Source organism: Mesitornis unicolor, unplaced genomic scaffold (genome assembly GCF_000695765.1).
Source record: "Mesitornis unicolor isolate BGI_N332 unplaced genomic scaffold, ASM69576v1 scaffold49950, whole genome shotgun sequence".
Lineage (NCBI taxonomy): Eukaryota > Metazoa > Chordata > Aves > Mesitornithiformes > Mesitornithidae > Mesitornis > Mesitornis unicolor.
The window spans coordinates 40,513-62,354 of NW_010159929.1; the positions used below are offsets into that span (position 1 = coordinate 40,513).

The 21,842-nt window shown below is 34.7% G+C and overlaps 1 protein-coding gene across 1 annotated transcript in view; it reads right to left on the reverse strand.

Moving 5' to 3' along the window:
• Positions 1-21,587, reverse strand: part of RIC1 (RAB6A GEF complex partner 1) — a gene marked incomplete at its 5' end in the record, with an annotated part of 35,839 nt that extends 14,252 nt beyond the window's left edge. The window contains 11 exons of the mRNA XM_010188188.1: positions 1-115; positions 455-607; positions 1,328-1,376; positions 1,878-2,022; positions 3,015-3,103; positions 4,161-4,252; positions 5,161-5,297; positions 5,534-5,676; positions 6,877-6,984; positions 16,951-17,027; positions 21,480-21,587. The exon at positions 1-115 is cut by the window's left edge and continues 113 nt beyond it. Coding sequence (XP_010186490.1) covers positions 1-115; positions 455-607; positions 1,328-1,376; positions 1,878-2,022; positions 3,015-3,103; positions 4,161-4,252; positions 5,161-5,297; positions 5,534-5,676; positions 6,877-6,984; positions 16,951-17,027; positions 21,480-21,587 — 1,216 coding nt within the window. The remainder of the gene's footprint in view (positions 116-454; positions 608-1,327; positions 1,377-1,877; positions 2,023-3,014; positions 3,104-4,160; positions 4,253-5,160; positions 5,298-5,533; positions 5,677-6,876; positions 6,985-16,950; positions 17,028-21,479) is intronic.
• Positions 21,588-21,842: the final 255 nt, after the last annotated feature.

Here is a 21,842-nt window from a genome sequence, read left to right on the forward strand (position 1 = left end):
TAGGCTTGTGTTCAGAGTGTGCTGAAGCACTCCTGGGACTCTGAGCCTGTGCTGCATCTCCACAGTTCAAATACAAGCGATCTTCTCCCTGAAGGAGGACTTGTTCCTGGTTACTCTGTATTAAAAACAAAACAAAAAGTAACCATGAAATCCATGTACAGAAAACAAAGGAAAACACAAGATCAATATATTAACAGGTTCTGCATAAACAATATAAAAAGTAAGCGTTAAGGCAGTTCTCCGTTTTTCTATCACTATGTATTAGTAGGCTTCATGTTATAGTATTTCATAGCAATACTTTCAAAATACAATTTTAAAGACTTGATGATAAAAAATTAAGACCAGCCTAATGGCTGCAAAACAGACTTAAAACCTCTTAAGAGAGTAACTCAGAGGTCACCTGAAACCTGGAAATATGTTCTAAAATAAGAATATTAGTCAACAAAAACCTTACCATACAAGGATTAACAGTGAGCGCGCTCTTGATGAAATGAAACTGCAGAATACCAAATTGGGGAGCTTCATTATTTGCATCTGTTTCAGGCTTCATGTTTGAAGAAGAACTCCCATCAATAACCCACAGATTATACCCTTCTGATCCCCAGGTCTGAATGTAAAAAAAAAAATATAACAACAACAACAACAACAACAATACCCAAACCCAACACGATATACTTTCAGAAAAGAATTACCAAAACTTACTATAACTGATCTCATGATAAGACACAAAGCTGGTAAAAAAACCACACAGTTTGGTGTTCTAAAATGTATCAGTCATAGGTATCACAAGTAACCCACAGCAGTAAAATTCACAAGAAACAGTAAGAACAGAGCTTAAATTATTTTCTTTATGTAAAAACTGTTGACTAAATGAAAAGTAACTGTGCAAGACATCCACATAAGTTATGAAGACTATTTAGTTTGCAGCTGAAAGCAACTAAAAAAGCAGCCACAAACAGAACAAGGTATGAAAAAGTCCTGATCTTCAAAATTACATTCGTTGTTGTTCATAAAATTTAGTGGTATCAGAACATCAATCATTTTGGTTTATTAAAAGGTACATTGTACTGTCCTTGCAAATACATACATCCACTTGGGATGCATATTTAAAATTGTCAATCTTCATAGCAACGAGGCTACACATAAATCAAATCACATTTCAGAAGAACTGTACAAAACTCATCATGGTTTGTACAGGCAGCCTTGAAGATCATGTTTGATATCTATCAACATCTACTGACTTCATAGACTAGCGAGACTTCATGTTAATTAGTTTGTTAATTAGTTAATAGCCATCCTATTACAGTATTTTTACATTCATATTTACCATAGAACTGATCTTTAGAGGGTCCTTTTTGGCACCATCGAACCGATACCTTAAAAAAAAGAAGTTGTTTGAGTTTGGAAATAACTTTGCCAAAATATAAGTTATCTTACTATTTTTTAATTGTCATGCGGTTCTATATAGCCTCACCTCAAACTACAAAGCCTGTTTGATCCATGATTCTGTCTATAAGGCAAAGCAATTGTCGAATATCTAGCATAAACTGTTTGAACTGTGATTTCTGAATGTTAATACATTTTCAGCAAATATATAGTGGTACTGAGGGAATTTTAATATTTGCCATCTAAAGCCTGCCTTTAGGGTAATTTGCTTTTATGGCCAACAAGATGACTACGAAAAGAAAATAATATATTTTTGTTAATATTCAAATGATCCTCTCCTAAATATCATTGAATGTTTCCAATATAGGAGGAATTATAATGGAAAAATACTTTTTAAAGGTAATTCAGTGATTTATTTTCTAATCAAATGCTTTTCATTGGAAAAGTAAGTTTCTAATAAAACATTTTACAATTTTATTAAAGATACTCACACAAAATCACCTCCTAAAGTACAGATAAGCTGAGCACCAAAAACACTCCATAAGGACAAACCTCCACATTCCCAGGTCACCATCACAACACAGCTATCTGGTGACCATCTGATTAGTTTAACAGGTCCTGTTTTATTCCAAATATCTGTTTAAAAACAGACAATAAAATACCATGTTAAAAAGATCAAATGTCCTTCAACTGCTTTCACCGTAAGACTAGAATCAAAAGCAAATGAAAATAAATATTTGATCCTTCAATTAACTTTTTTGCTGCATTCATCAATCTGACCACCTCAAAATGGATAAGCAGCAAATGAACAATTAACATTCTCTTTCCAATACATGTTTGGTTTCATAGGAGACTAAGAATACATGAAAACAGGCCAGAAATACACTGTGCTATAACACAACCAGAGAACTGCAATTCTGGTAAAATTATTTTCAGGACAAAAGATGATTTTATAGTCACCCTTGAAACCTCTTCCTTGGCACTCAGCACAACTGTAAAACTCTGTTATTTACAGATTTGATTTTGTTGTTGAAACCTAGTAGGCACACATTTTCAGCTGAGGACACAATCTGTCTACTTTGTTACTCACTCTCAAGCCCACAGCACTCATTACTACTACATGAAAAATTCCACTGAGCTTTTGTTCACTGCAGTTCAGACAAGGCGCTGGATTACTATTTTTTTTTTCCTGTATCATAGTTGTCAGTTGTTTCAAGTTAATTCATACCTCTATTATATTCATTTTCAGTTTCGAGACTAATTTCTCATTTTCCCACAGGACTACACATGGGAACTACTAACATCTGCAGCGTTTTAAAAAACATCCAGGAGGAGCACTGTCTGTAAACTACTAATAACTCAGAATAGGATTTAGTAAAACACAAACAAACAAAAACAAATCCCAAAACCAAAACAACCCCAGACTCTCGCATATGAAACACATTCAAAAGTCAGCCAGAACAGGCTAAAAGAACAAATGCACAAAAGTAAATTAGTACAAACATGTGAGAGTAAATACTAATCCAGTACCAATGCAAAAAACAAGTAGCTGTTAATTAGCCAAGAATAAAAATATTTCTTAAAACACTAAAAACAGCTGGAAAAGTCTAGCAATAAAAGTAGCTCACCAGGATACTGTTTCGGCGTCAGCTCCAATTTATGAGAAAACTGCATGGCGCCAGTGGTGGTATCTATTGTAAAAACCTGCACAGAGCCGCTGGAAGAGATCACACATGCTTTAGACTACAGACCATTTGTATTTCTCACCAATTTCAAGAGGTTAATAAAACCTGCTTTTTATCACTAGTACCAAATTTATCTAGAAAAGAAACATTGTGTCAAATAACACTCAAAGAACTTTATGACACAAATTTATAAGATACTTTCCAGAAGGCAGTGGAGGACCCAAAGCACCAGTCCTATAATAACCAATGTGCTAAGACTATTTCATTCTCTGAAAACACATGCACACACAACCCACATATTTACGGCTTTCAACTGCAACGTCATCCATGAGGGAAGTCAATATTCACTCAGTGCTAATATTTCATCACTAGTACACTAATGCTTACCAAGATCAATGAATTACAGTAACTATTCCTGTTTCAGAAGCAAAACACCAACACACTGCATTGTTACTACAACCAAAAATACTATTTCTTAAGATGATAGCTGAAGACTAAACCACCCACATCTTTTGAAATGCTCTTAAAAATTAAAAACAAAAAAAACCCAAACCAAACTAGACCAGTTAAAGCAGTATTACAGAGCAGGAACCATCTTGAAGGAGCAGTAAGCAAAACAGCACAACTAAAAGCACTTTTGCAACATTTTATTTACAAATATTCACAGTTCCTCAAACTGGCAACATTTTTCCTGCCCAAATCAACACTGCACAGAGCATTTTCACAGTTGTGTGCAAATTATTCACTCCTGTCCAATGTTATTATCTGCTTAAAACTGACTTTATAATCCTGCTTTGAGATTAACTGGGACAGAAGCACTTTCCAATTCTTGCTACCGGTTCCAGCCACCTTTTTATCTTTTCCCAGAGTGGAACAGTAAGCATTAATTTCAATTGCAGTTCAAGAAGGCAATCATTTCTTTCCTGTTCCCTCCCACCTTCTTGACAGAGCAGATTATGCCAACTTTAGAAAGACCAATCATTTTCATCTTTACAGCTCTTGCAACACAACATGGTAAGAAGAAACTAGTACTTAAGCTTTATAATGAAATGATTTCCCCTCTCATTGAACCAGCCTTATAAAACTTACTTGGCACATCCAAATGCCATTAGCCTGTATTTGTTATTTACTGCCACACAAGTTCCATCAATCACATCTTGTGCCCAAACACCATGGAGCTGCTGCAAATAAAGGAGTTCACAGAATTTTTGGTTAAATGGTGCTTTTATTCATGGTAGTCAACTACTACTCATATGCTACCCAAGTACACCACATTACAGACTTGCCAGTTGACCTTCATCACCTCAATAAATTTCTATTGCAAATGTCAAGATTAACTCACAAATAACCAGTATACGTAAAAATGGTTTCATTGTTCTTAATAAAAATTACAGAAAGAGTATGTAAGGAAACTGTTTATCAAAGCTCTGAACAACCAAAGCAAAAATATCCCTAACACTGCATAAAAATCAGGAGATAACTGGTCCTAAGGATGAAGACAAAACATCAAATAAGAAAAATTCTCATCTCTAACAGCTAAAATAAAATTCTTCCAGATTTTCTGTAATTAAAATAAAGACAAAAATGTAGTACAGTAGTACAGTTTGTAAGCTGAATTACAGGTAAGAAACACCTAACTTTGAAAAGATTCCTTTAAAACAAATTCTGAAGTATGTCACTGTGAGAAGAGTTAGGCTTGATTATGGCTAAAATCTAGAAGTAGCACTTAATTATACTTTGCCATAGGAGAAACCACCTCTCATCACCCCATTTACAACTAGCAATAGGAAGTCTGTCACAGAGACAGTAAGATGACCTCAGAATTATAATGATATTTTGAAGAAATAAATAAAAATTAAATCTATTATCAATTATGCTCTCTCATAGACAGGTACTAGCCCTACAACAATCCAGTTCAAATTATGGTATGAAATACAGTCCTGTTCCTATGTTATCTCTTAAGCAGTTGCTAAATTTTACTTTCTTTGCAGCTGAACAGAATTTAAAGTAGAAAGCTAAGTGAAATGCAGAGACCAGGGAAAACACATCTATTGTGGAGTGCATGCTAGAAATATTAAAGGAAAAATACCTCAGCAGTGAATCTACTTGACACTGGTGTAATGAAACCAACTCTGCCATCATTAAAAACAACAGCAAAACCATCAAGCGTGGCACAGTATTCCATATCTCTGATGTAAACATCTTCAAATCCCAAAAATGAACCTGCTGACAAAATATCAGTAATTCAAAAATATGTCAACACAATGGTACTGTCCAACAGACTTTTCAGTTGTTTACTTACTACTTCACAGAAAAAAAAATAATTCGAAGATGCTATTTTGTTCACATTTACAGAAGGTAATTTTTTTTCATCTCTGCTTGCAAAGACATAATATTTTATAGTAGACATTATTTCATTAATAGTTAACTATCATAAGCAATAAAAAAAACCCAAAAACTACCTCGAGAAGACTGCAGGTCCACAGAAAATGGAACTGTGCATAGATTGATGGCCTTCCTTCCATTGGTCATACCATCCCAGTGAACAAGATGAAGAAATCCATCATCAGTAGCAACAAGCAGATCCTCTAACATGGACTGCAAACTAACAAATGTATTTGTCATTCTCTAAAAAACTGCATCTCAAATAAATGTCACAGGAGAAACAATTAATGTAACAAACATCGTATTATTGCCTCTTGTATAAGCAACTATATTGAGACATTACATCAAGTTGGAAACTAAGTGCTTAAATCCTCCAGACAGTAAAGGTACCAAAATATGACAAAATATGGTATATGTCTCTATTTCTCCATGAATGAGAGTTCATGAACAGGTCTGTATTGTTAGAGTAATTGTTTAACTGGTATATGAGCTCCTGAAGATAATTCCACTTCCACTCCCTGGCAGTGTTCAAGGCCAGGTTGGACAGCGCTTTGTGCAACCTGGTCTGGTGGGAGGTGTCCCTGCCCATGGCACGGGGGTTGGACTGGATGAGCTTTAAGGTCCCTTCCAACCCAAACCATTCTATGATTCTATAATATTTTTGACTAGGCATTACTGCCAACAATCAATTCTTCTGTACCAGGCCTAAGCAGAAACTAGACTTCTCCTAAATCCCTTCTCAAACATGTCCAAAATTCTGGAAACTACTGTTAATCTATTTGCATGCAGATAACAACCTGCAGCTTCCCAGGAAATTTTTTTTCAGTATGCACTGCATTTCTTCCAATATCCATTTTCTCCTATGAGGCCTCTTCCCAAATCGCACTATTGCTTTTCTACCCCATCCCAATGCTATATAGTTTCACCAACTTTTCACACACACTGATTTAGCATGTTCAAAACTTATTTATAGAGAAAGCTATCACCACCACAAAAGAAAAACAAAAAAGAAAGTAAACACAAAGTTTTCCCAGGACAAATAGGGGCCCTCTATGGGCAGCTGAAGAAATGTTGAAATGCTATGTACGGTTTAGTCCTTATGTACCCATGTTTCCATAAAATCTCTAATCCATACTTTAACACCAAGGACAAACCCATTTATAGTAACATAATGTAATACTGAATGTATATGTGCTATATACTTCTAGATGCCAAAACTATCGATATAGCCAAGCACAGAAAGAAAGAATTCTTAAACAGCAATTTATGTTCTCATCTCCTTAGGCTTACTATTAATAACTTACTATTAGTCTTTATTATTAATAATACTGAAGGTTTTTTTCATCCAAATTCCCCTTTACTTTCTAACAAGTAACTGCTATATGCAGAAAAATTCTTAAGACATGATTAGAGAGTGTACCTTGTGATAGAGGCTTGCAAATCCAGCACTTTCTTCATTTCTAGATTTAATGAGGGAGCACATTGTTCTTCCTTATAATGTGGGGTTCCCTTCAGATGCGGGCTTCCTCTAAAATAAGAAATACTACAAGTGAAACAAGATGTCCCTCAAAAGAGATAAGTTAATGACTTATATTTCCATGGGGCTTTTTATCTCTACATATATATGTACCAGAACTCATGTGCAACCTGCCACTGCAGCACTTAGTATCTAGGACATAATTTCAGTGCAAAAGTTTAGTCAGTCATACCATCCTACCTGCCTATAAAGTGTGTGTAAGCAAAACAAGACAATGAACAGAGAATGAACATTACAATAGTTGTGTAGCCCATCTTAATAAGTCTAAAATACGTGACATATATTAATACAAATTCTGATTCAATAAAATGGTATTCAACTGTTTCCATTACTTAAATGTCTTGAATTTTTAAGTACCTCCAATTCACTCTTTGCCGACACGCATTACAGATATTAGATTGTAAAACGTTCTTTTCTTCAGTTTCTTTTGCCAGATAAATGCTTACACTATTAATTCAGCATGCATAACCCACAGATAGACATTTATTACAGTAATTCATAATATCTCCCTATAGCAAATTAACAATAAAGTTAAGATGTACTAAGAAAAGAGATGACTGAGCACTGATTATCTTCATTCAAACAGACCGTTACACAGTATCAACTTCTAGCTGTAGGAAGCTTCCAATTTTTATTTTCCTCATTTTAAAATTTAAAATACAATACAGCATTATTAAAGTGTTCCTTATTTGTGTGGATTATCAGATGTGTCAAGTGTTTCATTAACTTTTTTTTAAAATACAAACTCACCTACAATCATAGGTACTGTAACACATCATCCAGCTCACCCATGTTATGAGCATTGTGACAGTAAACCAAGCAAACTATGCATGAAACAGGCCTTGAAGTTTAGTACAACTTTATTAGTGAGAAACAACAGATATGCACACAAATCTATGTTACCTTTGCTTGGATTTTAACTGAAAAAACACTCCTTTTATTTTACACCAGGATAGCCAATGTATCTGCCCAAGACAGGACAGAAATCAACGCAGCTGCAGTTTTAGATGAGTCTGACACCACAAGGATACCTCAATCTCTTTCCTGTTTTCATTATCAAGTGCCTTAATTCCATTACCATTTTATAGCAAAACACAAAATACATATCCTTTACTCTTTGATGGATACTGCACCTTTTCTTATGCAGCAAGGACAAAGATTTACACTAGCTAAAGAAAGACCAAGGCAACATCTCACATTCTGGAGTTAGCAGATGGAAGTAGTAAAATCTTTTCAGAACAAAATCATGGTGACTATGAAGGATTATAGTGAAAAAATAAGAAAAATGACTGGAAGATTACTTAATCTACTACCCACTGATGGTAACCGTATGAACACTGAAGTATTAAAATGTTTGTTTAGCATTTCAAAATAGAATTAATTACAAAATACAGCTGTCCTGGGAAAGAGCAGCCCTTCATGTAAGCTAGCTATCATGGACTGACATGAGACCTGAAATGGGAAAAAAAAATTTTAAAAAGGTGACTAGTTAACACTAGTGTTGTGAGGTTGTGGGGGTATTTTTAAACAGTAAATAAGAATGCATTTCTCGAAGTTCACGAAACCAAATTAACCCAGTTTGACCTGGCAACTTTTAGAGTCAAGTACTTCACAGATAAAAAATATATATACAAGATTATTTCCTTTCAATCTCTATGTCACGATCTGCAATGCAGCACCCTGGGGGCTGAAAAAACATTTACAAAACCATAGGTGTTCAGAGACATGCCTTTCAACCCATGTGTACATACAAGTCCAGATAGCAGACTCCCAAGCAAGATCATATGACTCAAGAACCAGTGGTAAAACTGAATCCTCTAAGCAAATTACTAAAATTGAGAGAAAAGGGTTGTTGTAATACATAAACATTACTGTTATATACATATAACATGCCTGTTGGAAATGAATAAGGTATGTAAGGAAGTATAAACACTGTTTCTGCATAGCGTAAACTATAAAACCAAAATAGGAATAACATGGTTTAAAAGACATCTTCCGCTGGAAGAGAAATTTGATGTCTCCATGTGGGCAGGCTTCTTTTTCTTTAAACACCTTTTATAAAAAATAGTTTGCAAGAATATTTAAATATGTTCAGTTTCTTGAGCTAGTTTCAGTGAATTTGTTTCCATTTGCTGAGTGTATCTTTTCCCACTGAGGCACTATCAGCACAACTGAATCTCCAAAACATCAGTATTTTAATTCATTGCTTGTGTTACAACAAATTCGATTCAAAAAGAAACCCTTACTGTGGGTGCAAACGGGGCACAATCAAAAGTACACTGCGTCCATATAGTTCACATCCGCATGAGTCAGCCTTACCAGGGAAGTGACTTTGACCTTTAAACAAAATGTGCACTGCTGACAGCAGCAGGAAAGAATGCTTGGTGTGGGCTGCCACATCACCATCTGCTACCAAACTTGAAGGAACTCACTTCTGCACAATAACCGAGAGGAACAGACACATTCCAGTGACCAACCAGTTGCGCATCAAAACAAATACAATTATTTCACTTCTATTTGCACCGCATCTCTTAATGTCCCTAAACCTGTGAACAGAATCTCTCAACACTCAGAACTGAGAAAAACCTCCCACTACATCTGCAGTCCAAGAAAACCCCAAACATGGAAAGATTAGGAATGCCAGGCTCTTTCTCTAAAGGTAGAAAACAAGGTTTACGGGGAAATTTCATATGTCGAATTGAGGATCAAGGTGTATATTTTAAATCACCAGGTTCATTCTCTGCTCGTTATTTAGCACGTCATCAGTGCTATGCTTGTTCACAGAAAACAGAGCACTATATGGTGTAACAAAATTTCTTTCAGATGTTGAAAGCCTACATAACTGCATCTCATGAACCACCTTTTAAATAAGGGTAAAGAAGAATGGTAAATATAAGTCCACCTTAAGCACTTGCCCCCTTTCTCCAAACTCCAATTCTCTCAGCCTTCCCTGCATTTTATCCTGCTGTTCTGTTCTAACCTGAGTCTATAAATAAGTGAACTCCTAAAATTCTTAGCATGAAATCATAATTTTTTGAATTCATTTGATCTACTTACAAGGGAAGAACCAGCTCTGGAAATAACAGTTTGATTCAGTTAGAACAAAAAACTGTAAGCTCGAACTATTATGCAAAATGCAACAATAAGAAAATAGAGAATAGAGAAAACCAACCCCTGCCTCCCCCCCAAAAAAAATTTAAAATTAAGCATCTTAAATTCAAGGAGGAATAAGCATATTCATATGCATAGCCAGCTAGCCTCCTCTGAACTGGATGGAAGAATTCTTTGGAGTTTGTTGTCTGAAGTGGGAGGAGGTTCAGGGAGAACACCAGCCAGCTACTTTTTCTAGCAGCACAGTCCACCACTACATGGACAGCAGCTAAGTGATACAGTAACAGCATCTTTTTTTAGTCTGTTCTAAGTATTTCAAAATAACGTTCAGGTTTTTTAAATAATGCTCCGTGTTTTCTGCTTATTACTGCAGAATTCCATTCCAGAGGTAGAAATAGCATTAGATTAGGATTTAAGTTTCCAGCCTACTATCTGGGGTAATCATAGTAATGCACATAGCTGCTATGGCTGGACAATAGTTTAGACAAGTCAAGTCAAAAGCATCCATTTCCACTAGTCAAACCACAGCTGCTTCAGAAGTAATGGAGACATTTTACTGAAAAAAAATATTAAAGACTCTAAATCTCTTTAGAACAAGTAATTGATACAAACAAGGTAAGATATTTTTATACTACTTTGGAGCTATAATATTCTTGATTGTTGCTGCTAAAATAGTTTCTTCAGCAGTACTTTCAGGGGCGAAAAAAAAAAAAAAAGAGGGAAGAGGGAAAAGGGACGAGGGAAAAAGGAAAAAACCAACGCAACACCTTGACATTTCAATTGCTAAGAGGATTATACGCATGAGAGAAAAACAAGGCAAACAATGTTTCTGAATGAATTTACACCACCATGAACTCTGAGTTGCTCTCCTTTTGCACAAAAGCAAAAACCTGACAACAGCTATTATTGTACAGCTCTTTTAAAATGAAGACGTCAGTCAGTGAATCGTCCATACAGTCGAGGACAGATTTTTTTCTAAACCTGACTCAAAGAGCCTGCATCTTCACCTCTAAACATACGATTATTCCCTAACGATTCATTGCCCACCATGCTCTTTAGGAATGGTTCTCAAACATGTTACACTGTGAGCTTTGATTTCCACACAAGCTTCCTCTCGCCGCTGCACCTGCATCTCTCCATCACATAATGCAGGCAGCCACCAGCAGAAGATGAATTATGTCTGGCTGGATCCAGAGCTATATACACGCAAACTGGCAAGAGCTGAACAAACAAAAATTCAAAGAGAGTCTATGGAAACAAATGCAAGGAATGGATAAGGGTTTAGAAAAGTAATTCTTAATACAGCCTTTTCTACCCAATTGAGTACTAACTGGTTTCTGTGGTTTCAGAAGAGAAATAACTAGTTAGCAATCTATTCATGTAAAAAAGCTAAATTTTACCAAATTATTATTCCAGTTGCAAAGATTTCTTGACATTTTAAACCTCCTGACCACATCAAAGGCTAGCTACTGCCACAATGGTGAACAAAAATTCTACAACTAACCTAGTTTTAAAAACACATTTTCCAATTAATGCCAAAAACAAATTACAGGAAAAACCACAGTGTTGAAGTTCAGCAGAAGCTTAATTCCAAGCAAAAATTATTTAGTGAGTTAATTAACTATACACCTCATCAGTTACCCTTGCAGAGTTTAAAGTTCAAAATCTTTGTACACGTTGATCCTAAGTCTGCTGAATCAGGAAAAAAACGAACAAAAACGCACTGATGAGGTAATCTACAGCACCTATAAACCATCTTGCTGTAGAAAAGGAAAAAGCTTTGAATCTTCTTTTGAATGACAGACTACGAAATGTATACAATAACCAGATGTATAAGGAGCAATACAGCATTGTAAACTAGCATATAAAACACGAGGTTGTTCACATGCCCATATTGGTTAGAAAAAAACTTGAATTTTTAAAGCATTTTCAGGTACTTTTTATCTACAGCACTGAGGTCTCATTCTGACTCCACACAAGACTCATATCACTTCTCCCACTCCCAAATGCAAGTTCCACTTGAGGATATGATGAAATCTGAAGCAAAAGAATCTCCAATTATCACAGTTCATTTAAGTAGCCATGGAAAGTTTTTAGGCTTTGTCTTTTTTTAAAGGCAAAAATATCCTCAGCATTAATTCACCACATGGTGTCTCTTCAAGTGACAAATCTTAAATCACCCTCCTTGTTAAAACTCTAAACATAAATAAGTATCAGTTCAGTACAGGTAATCCTCTGCTGTGATGGTGTTACACTGTGAAACAGCTTCACTCTGAAACAACTGAGTGTCTGTAAAAATTCCTTTAGAAATTCCTCAAAAAAATAGTCATACCTTGCCACAGCTTACAAAGTCAAAAATTACCTTGTATGCACTGCCACTTTTCCTAAGTGTATCATAGGTTAAGAGTAATTTCATTTTACCATTCTATTATCTTACCACACATTTGCTTTCTTCATGTTTTATCTCCAAATGACTTTAGCAATATAGTGGTAAAATTAGACTGAATTAATTGAAGTGGGACTTTGTACTTGTGCTCTCTGCAGGAAAGTATCCCAGAATGTGGGCTAATGGCCAATAGTGATTTTCTTCCAAGTCTGCTCTGAACTGGAGCAAAGTCCGCGAGAGCTGGAATGAAGCTGCAGACTATTCTGGCTCAATTTGGAAGAAAACAAAAAAAACAACCAAACAAAAAAACCCAACAACAACAAAACTACAAATCCACAAAAACATAAAACACACAATTACTGCTTCTTTTCCTGTTTTAGGCTAACAAATTAAGTAGGATACTTTACGTTTTCATCGAGCACAAATGTCTGTTCACTCCAAGAACAGACTAGTAATTCCTAGCCAAACACCAGCAGAGCCAGAAATCCTTCAACAGAACAACTGCAATTCATAACATTCCTAAAACATTACAATTTACAAAAAACATCGACTCCAGCAAAAATGTTAAAAGCTTCCTTTAAATAAAAATACTCAGAATTCACAACAGAACACTGTGCTTATGATATGAGCACTTGTTTATCACATTAATCTAATAATAGATTTTATATAAAATGTGCATAATGCTGAACAGGACAGTTCCTTAACTCTTACCACATAAGTGTATTTTAAGCTGATTAAATATCTAAAGGTATAAAATTGCTAGCATTTAAAAATCATTTCCCACTCAACCATCTTAAAGTATTTCCTATATTCTCAGTTCTGTAAGAGCTAACCCCTCAGATAATCACAGAACAAACTTAAAAGGTTTTGTGGGCTGCAGCCACAAATGTTGACAATCTTGAATTCCAGCATTTCCATTAAAACACTGAATTTCAGAATATAAAGACGATACAATAGGTTGATATGAAAAGGAGGAAGTCATGCCAAATGGGCATTTTTAAACAGGAAATCCAGTATCCTAGACTCTGATTCTCAATATACAATAGCAGGGGGCACAGGGAGTTCACTCAACCTTACTTTCCACAATCTTGTTACTTCACACTACTAAAAGATAAGGGGAAGCAGGGACTTTTGTATTAAAACACAATGAGAGCTTAGCCTCAACTCGTGTTTAGCTCTTCTACTATATCTCCATTGATTAGATTGGGAGAGAACAGAAAGACTTGGCCCTAAAAAGAATCATACTGTGATTAGATATACTACTGTGTTATAAACAACAGAAGTGTTTCTGTCAATTCTCATGCAGTTTTGTGTTTGTTTTTTTTTACCTTGAGACATTTCATTCAAGCTGTACCAGCAAAAAACTTGCAAGTGTAGTTACAGTTTACACAGTAACTGTATGCTAGAAGAGTTAATATATCAAGTACAGGTGAGCTATTCTGCATCATCTTGGTCAAGAGCCTTATGCAGTAACAACTCTATGCAATAACAACTAGAAACTGGAAGGACTGTACTACTTGAAAAAAAAAAAAGACAACCCAAACCACCCACAACTGATTATATTCTACAACATCTCTTTTAACTTTCTGGTATGCTGTGGTGATATTCAAAGAGAAGCTTGATAGACAAAAAGACCTTTACTTCAAATACACAGTGTGGTGACGCAGATTTGAACCTGTCGTCCGTGCATTTCACTGTTTTCACTGTCTTGCTTCCAGCGACTTCCCTATCATACCACTAATACAAGGACAGCCCTACATCTTTATACTCTGCAAAAATTACCACGTTCCCACTCACTTTGCCTACCACAGGTAAATAACCAAGAAGATAGACCTGGAGAAGGCATAATTAATATTTGCATGAGAGTTAAAATGTTGCAAGCAATTCCTTTATCATGAACCACAAGAATTACCATATAAGTACCACTGAGCAGTCACTTCATGTTTTTGAACTTCCCAATGCTGCTACTCAGTGCTACTTCAAGGTCACTATTTCATAATGCAAGCCTTTTATTATATGTCAACTTGCAAGTTAAGCTACTGGAATCCAGAGGAGAGGACGGGGACAAGTTAAAGAAGGAGACAGGCAGGTTTCATTTCACCATCAGGTCAGCAACCCTACTACTTAAGGCACAGCTGCATAATCACTGCTGCCAACATAGAGGCAAGAGACAATAACATGCTGTTGCAGTGCAAGAAAACAGTAAGATGGCCACGTTCAAGCACAAGGCGTGCCACGTACAAGGCCTTTCACTGATTTATAATGGCTTCAGAGCTAACAAAATCAATTTGGTATTCAGTCCAGCAAAAATGAAATCCAAGTATTACAGTGAAGTAACATCTTTGGAAAATTAATGTATGCCAGAATAAAGTTAAAGGTTTCAATTCTGGGATTTTGGTTAAGTTTGTCTGTTTGTTCATTTTGGGTTAGTTTTGTTTGTTAGTTTTAGTATTTGATCTACAAAGTCAATTAGCGAAACTGCCTACTGTATCTGCACCAAAAAAAGTTCACCCCGTTATACTAGCTTATAGAATAATTTGACATTAATCACAACAGACATTATTCACACACAAATGCTTGCATCTTTCTTTTGATCTAATATAACCAGAAGAGTAATAATTTTACGTAGGTTTTCAAAATTGAGGGCTAAATATAGACAAGAGTAGTAATCCCAATAAATTCCGTGAGATCATTTATCTACTTAAAGTTAAGCCACATGCATTAGTCTTAGGAGACTGTGAGCAACCATTCATAAACACTCTAAGGACAAACACATTGACTTATTCATCCACAGAATCAGCTCTATGTCCTTTTGGGCTATACAAATGTATCTTAAAATCCTGACCATTCAACCAACAGCTAACAAGAAGACTTCATAAAACACACACTTTTAGATTGACAACACAAATCAATTCCGAATGTTTTATATAAAGGTTAGAATGGTTAGTCGTTGACCGCTTAATAGACATTTTCAAGCCCTCCTACATATGGCACATCTAAATAAACTTTCCAAACCTTCTTTTTTAACTCTTACTGCATATTTTATACATATTTTCATGTATTTTCAGATTTTGCCAATAAAAAACCCAACACTCCATAAAGAACAAGAAAAACGTACTATAAACTACTGTTTAGTCTTTTACATTATGTGCAGCTGAAGATATCCTATCTCTTTATTTATTTCAACAGCAGCAACAGGTTGTCTTTTTCTTCTGATGATAGTAAGTCATATATGAAAAATGTTTGAAACGTGCTATTCAGGTCTCAGAAAAGGAAAGTAATGCAATATAACTTGTCTACATTAGTCTTAAGTTTATGGAAAACAGACAAGTAAGTCACAACAGTAAACTCCATTTAACTCCAAAACTTTGAGGCCAAAAGATGCATTATAGCAGTAACATACACAAAATTTTCCACTCAATAAATCAAGAATTCACTTTGAAATCATTCACTACCAGACAATTTATTTCTTCCTATAAGCACTTATAAAAAAATTGAGATTTAAAACCTGAGTCTTCAGGAAGAAATTTTTTTTTTTCATTTTCACGGTTTAACAATTACGGATTCAAAAAAATCAAAATGTTTTCCTCTTACATGACATCATAGGTTATCCAGTACTCCTCAAAGATGTCCATTTGGAAACATCCACCAATCAACTTTAACTCGGTTTATGAATATGAAACAAAGCAAGTTTCTAGCCAATGAGAAATTAAGAGAGTCTTATTATACCTGTGGACAAATTTGATCCAAATAATGACTACAGATTCTGCCTATTTAAACAGAGACACACATAAATACACTCCTTGAAGTTTTAACTTGTCCCAAGTACTTTACAATTTAAGTCAACTAAGTCAACTACAAGCACATCAAACATACAGTCACATTTTAACACATTAAATGTATCCTGCCATTCACAATAAGGAAAAAATATTATAATGACAACATAACACACTGCAGCTAAAATACTTGTATATTCTCACTAAAAATGGTTCATACACTTTCCAGAATATTGAGAATTTATTCTCCATTTGTTTCAAAAAAATTTTAAGTTATTACAAAGTTAGGAGTGGGAGAGAAATCTATTAAAAAATACGACCCTAATAATTTCTAAGCAACATGACTTATTCAACTGCGTTAATCAAAAGGAATTATTAAAGCTTGCTACAGACCATGTATTCAACAGACTACCTCAAATTATAAAATTAGACAAGTTTAACCTTGTATTTAGGATTTTGAGAGCTTCTAAGATGGACCTAAGGAATCTTATCAATACATAGCAAACAACGAAGACCAACTTCTCCTCTGAACTGACTAACTCTTAGGAATGATACTTCATATACTTACCAAGTTTTAAAACAGACTTTGAAAGGAATATATTTTTTTATAATAAAATCTTCTTAGGAATAGCCTAGTTGTATTTTTCCGCACTGTGGGGATGCAAAGATGTTTAAAATACTTACTTGGGATACATTGGCTCATAAAGATACTTGTCTCTTGCTGCTGGAATTTCAAAAAATAAGATGTATCCATTTGCAGTCTGAAAGAGAAACACAGATAAGATATATACATAGTCTGCATGAGTATAATCTACACAGACTCTTGTGATTTCTATATATGTCTCATATATTGAAAGCAAATACACACACATGTCAAGTTTCAGATATATTAAAAAACTGTGCATTCAAACTTCATTCTAGTTAAAATCCATACAAGCCCACTGAATAGATCACTCTGAGGTGAAAAATGGATAAACACTACTGCTTAAGTATGTATCCAGTAGAAATTTTTCTGACTCATATAAATACAAAAAATCAGACTGCTACATCAGATACTTAGAACCTGGGCACCTAATTCCCATAAAGGAAGAGAATGAATGTAGAAAGCATGTAGTTCAGAGCAAGACCTCCAGATGTTTGAACACATATGGACACTACAGAGTGCAAAGAAGCTAGGCACTGCCTCTAAATGTTGGTCATCCAAGTAGTTTTCAAAAAAACCTCTTTCTGGAAGACTGACTTCAAAGCATAATGCTATTCAGAGAACAAATGTAAATAACTTAGTTATCAGATGTTCCAGTCATGACTAGAAGTTGATCCAATATTTGTGTAAGCACAGGAGAGGCAGATGACCAGTAAGGTTAGTTGTTCAAAGAAGTATATGTTTAAAAGCACAAATTTATCCTTTGAGCAAACTGACAAATGCATTTCAGTTAAACAGCATTTTTATCCAATAATTTTAATATGCACTAGGCAAGAACCCAAAGCACTATTACTGGAGACAAGAAGCACTGAAATGAATGGCTTCAAGTTGCTTTGCAAGGTTGGTTTTCTTTTATTTGAATAAAGGAAAAAGTAACACTTCATGTTAGTTTATCTTCACAGATGCCATGTTTTCCCTAGTCAAATATTTTTGCTTTATCGTAAAAGAAATTTTGTTTTAGCTTCAAAGTCCAAGAAACACAATTATTCCCATTCAAAGTGAGTATCTTTCTCATGCAAGAATAAAATCTGAACCATAACGGTGAGCTTGAGACAGGCTTGAGAATAAATGGAGGCTTTTCTGTGTGCAGTAATATCATGTTCAGTATTATGTGGTAAAGAAACGTGCTCACTTCTAACGTCTTCACAGATTCTTTCCATCACATCATTAAATATTTAAACTGTAAATTATCTTGCCCTGGAAGAAAAAGTAAAACAATACTGCGGAGTATCTTTATACTGATATTAAGGTACAAAAGGCCTTACTGAACACTATTCAAAGCACAAAGTTGCTATTGTTACAAGTTCATTTCTAAACAGAACCTCAAATTCCATGAGGAGCTGTATGAAATGCAGAAGCATTCAACCATATTCTTCCTGCAAACTGATCATGTTCATTCACGTACTTTTCTACATTGCTTTCTACAATGTCTGTGTTGCAATGAAACTTAGTAATCATCACTGTCATCTGCTCCCTGATCATTCTTATTGCTGACAGTCAAAAGTATAAACATACAGCAAGTACCCTGCAAGGGATTTCACTGCATGGTTTTTCGTATGCTACAATGTTTAATAAAACCCTGCCTTAGCTAAGGGAATGCACATTGAAGAGCATTCTATGTCAAAAGACTGCCTGTAGCAGGCAAGTGACTAAAATGCCTTGTATATTTCTGTTTCTCTATGTTGAAGTATCTTGATCCAATTCACAAGTTTGTTTAGCTACTAGATTTAGCTACCTTGGGTGTATGCATTAATCCAGACAAGAAACAAAGTATTTTTCAGTAACACTGGAAAAATTACAACTGTATCAATACGAGAATAAACTAAAAAAATATCAGGGGGAAAAAAGAAGATGGATTTAGAAGATGTGCTAACAGTTTAGCTATAGAAAATACTAGTGCTAAAAGCAATTAGAATCGCTAGGGGATGATGACACTCTAAGAGCTGCTTAAATTTGTTTAAATGCACATCATTAAAGCTACTTGAGGTATTTTATAAAGCCTTATATGCTAGATGAAAGTTTGCCTTCAGTACAAACAGTAATTACCTCAAAACACAAACTGCAAAATTATTTCTTTTCATAAGGATGCTCTGAACATTCTGGCAGTGAGAAACAAAAACCACTGTACAGCACTGCTCTAGTGGACATTAAACCCAGACTACCCTGCCCACCATTACGTCACTAAAGAAAAAAAAAGTAAGTAGTAAATACATCACTTGACTTATAAGTACATAATAAGCATTTTGTTTGCCTTGGTAAAAACAAAGTACAAGAATATATTACTACAATCAAGAAACTCAAGAGCATAGGTAATAATAGGTGAGAAACTAAATCACCCAACTCAGCTTTCAAACTAGAATTTTTAGCTATTGCACAGGACTTCAGTAATTAACTGAGTTAATTCAGTTCAACAAAAACAGTAGTAGAAACTACTGCTTTCTTAATTATTCACCTGCTTTACTATTGCACCTTCATTTGTACTTGTAAGTTTTATTCTTAGTATAAAAGTAACGAAGAAGGGAGAAAATATTTTTTCTCTAAGAGAGAAATTCGATGTTTCACTTGAGTATAAAAGTATAATGCATCAGCAGCAGTATCTTCTTTATTAACCCCTAAAAGCTGCCCTTCTGCCTGTCTCTCTATAACAAAAATACCAGTATTTGCAAATGTGGTCTTTCAGAAGGATTCATTAACTGTTTCAAATTAAACTTCACATATATTTCAAAAGCATATTAAAAAAACTTGCAAAACAGAACTGGTCTTAAAACCACCATAACAAACATGCTTGACTAGGTTATTTGTATATACACACACAGGAGATGCAATAAACGTAAGAAACATGAAGAATGTTAGACATTTTCTAACACTCATTCTTTTATAATCTGTTTGCGCATTTTGAATTTTAATTTGTAAAATTTAAGTTTACAAACTGAGGTTTTACAGACATTTAGATTCTGACACTATCTGTCAAAAAGAACGTTATACATTTAGCTGCAGAAATATTTGAAAGTACAGTAATTGAACTGGCAGAAGTTAAAGCTAGTCTGACAGTCAGCTGAACCGTAAGGTCTCTTGAGCAAAAGATTCGGATCTCAAATCATAGAAAAAACATAATTATGTACAGTAATTCAATATAAAAATCTAAATATCTTCTGGACTAATGCATAAAGATATAATTAAAATGTGTTTGGATAGTTTACTTGTGATTATATGCTATATTATAAAATTAAAGAATTCCTTTTTTATTTTTCGTAAATGTTACAGAAGTCTCCTTTTAGCCTTTGCTGATAACTATTAGCATTTACTAACTGAAAACATAATCTGACGCTAACAGAAATACTTTACTGCATTAATTCCACAAGATACTTTTAGGTGATTCAAACATCCTAGACGAGCTACTCAGAAAAGTCTAACCCTGCATTACACACCAAGAAAATGAGAGCACAGGAGGTTTAGCTGATTTAGAGACACGATGACACTGGTAGAGACAGTAACTATTCCATAACCAATCTGCTATAATCTACTAAGATAACAATATCTGATTGGTATAAAAACTACAAAGCATTACAGGCATCACATTAAGCACAAGGTATTAGAAGCTGCAGTGTACCAAAAAATACAGCAGTTGTGTATTATACAGCAGTCTGTAATTCCACAAAAAGTTTAATGATTTCACTCTTCTCTGTGAAGAAGACTGCACCTTCTTCTGCACCTTAACACAAGAAAATCCTAACTATAATAGCCTAGATTTTAAAAGCTAGAAAAAGAAACTTACCCAATTTAAGACTTGGGCCTAATTTAAGACTTGATCAAAAGTCACCAAGAGTATAATCCCATATTCTGACTCCTATAAATTCTACTCTCACCTTCGTTGTGTCTACCTTGCACCTCAAATTAATTTTTAAACGCTGGTGCTAAAATAGTCCACTCTATTACTATGAGCACAGCACAAGCTAGAAAAATATATTTTATTCCCATGTGGGACAAGACCTCATTTCTACCTTTAACATCTTTAACAGAAGAGTCTATGTGTCACCTTATCATTGCCCTTGTTTCTGTGTTCTCAGTGCTCTGCATTTTTTTTAAACAACACATTAATAAAGCCACAGTTTTATACTCTTAAGATCCACTTTTCTGAAACTTTGGTAGACCCTATTCATCAAGCTAAATATGCTTGTATCACCTATCTCCTCAACTATTTCTTCTATTAACATGGCTTTAAATCCCTTCTAAAATTTATTCTTTGTGACCAGATAACTAAAGTAATGAGATGCTGGATCGGACAATATTTCTGAACTGCAGTTCATTCTTCAGGGGAAAAAAAAAAAAGACGACTACTAAAGGAAGCTTCTATCATCCAAGAAAAAAAATGGTATGATATATGTTTTCAGAAGATAAATATCAATTAAATGTATAAACAATATCCAAGTTTGTATAAGGACAGAAATTGGTAATACAAAACTGTCTTTGCAATAGTTTAACCACAGTAACAAGAAAAAACCCTACTTACTGAAACAGCTATCATGCTGCTGTCAGGCCGCCATTCTGCTTGTTTATAAGGTCCAAACTGAGAAGCTGCTTTTGATAGTTCCTTGTAGCTTACAATTAACACACTGGGCTGGAGGGGAAAAACCAAAAAAAGTAATTACGTCTCATATCTAGAAGGAATGAAATGATTGTTATATTGTGATATAAGTGTAAACAACTATGTTTCCTTAAGAGCAACAACATGTTTTCCCTTGAAGGAGGAGGTTAAAAAATTAGTTATCTTTGACAATGCATTACACAATGGCAATTTTAAAGGGAGTTTATGCAGAACTTCTGCCACACTGTCATTCCTAATCTCTCTTTCAAACCCAGGACATTTAAATCA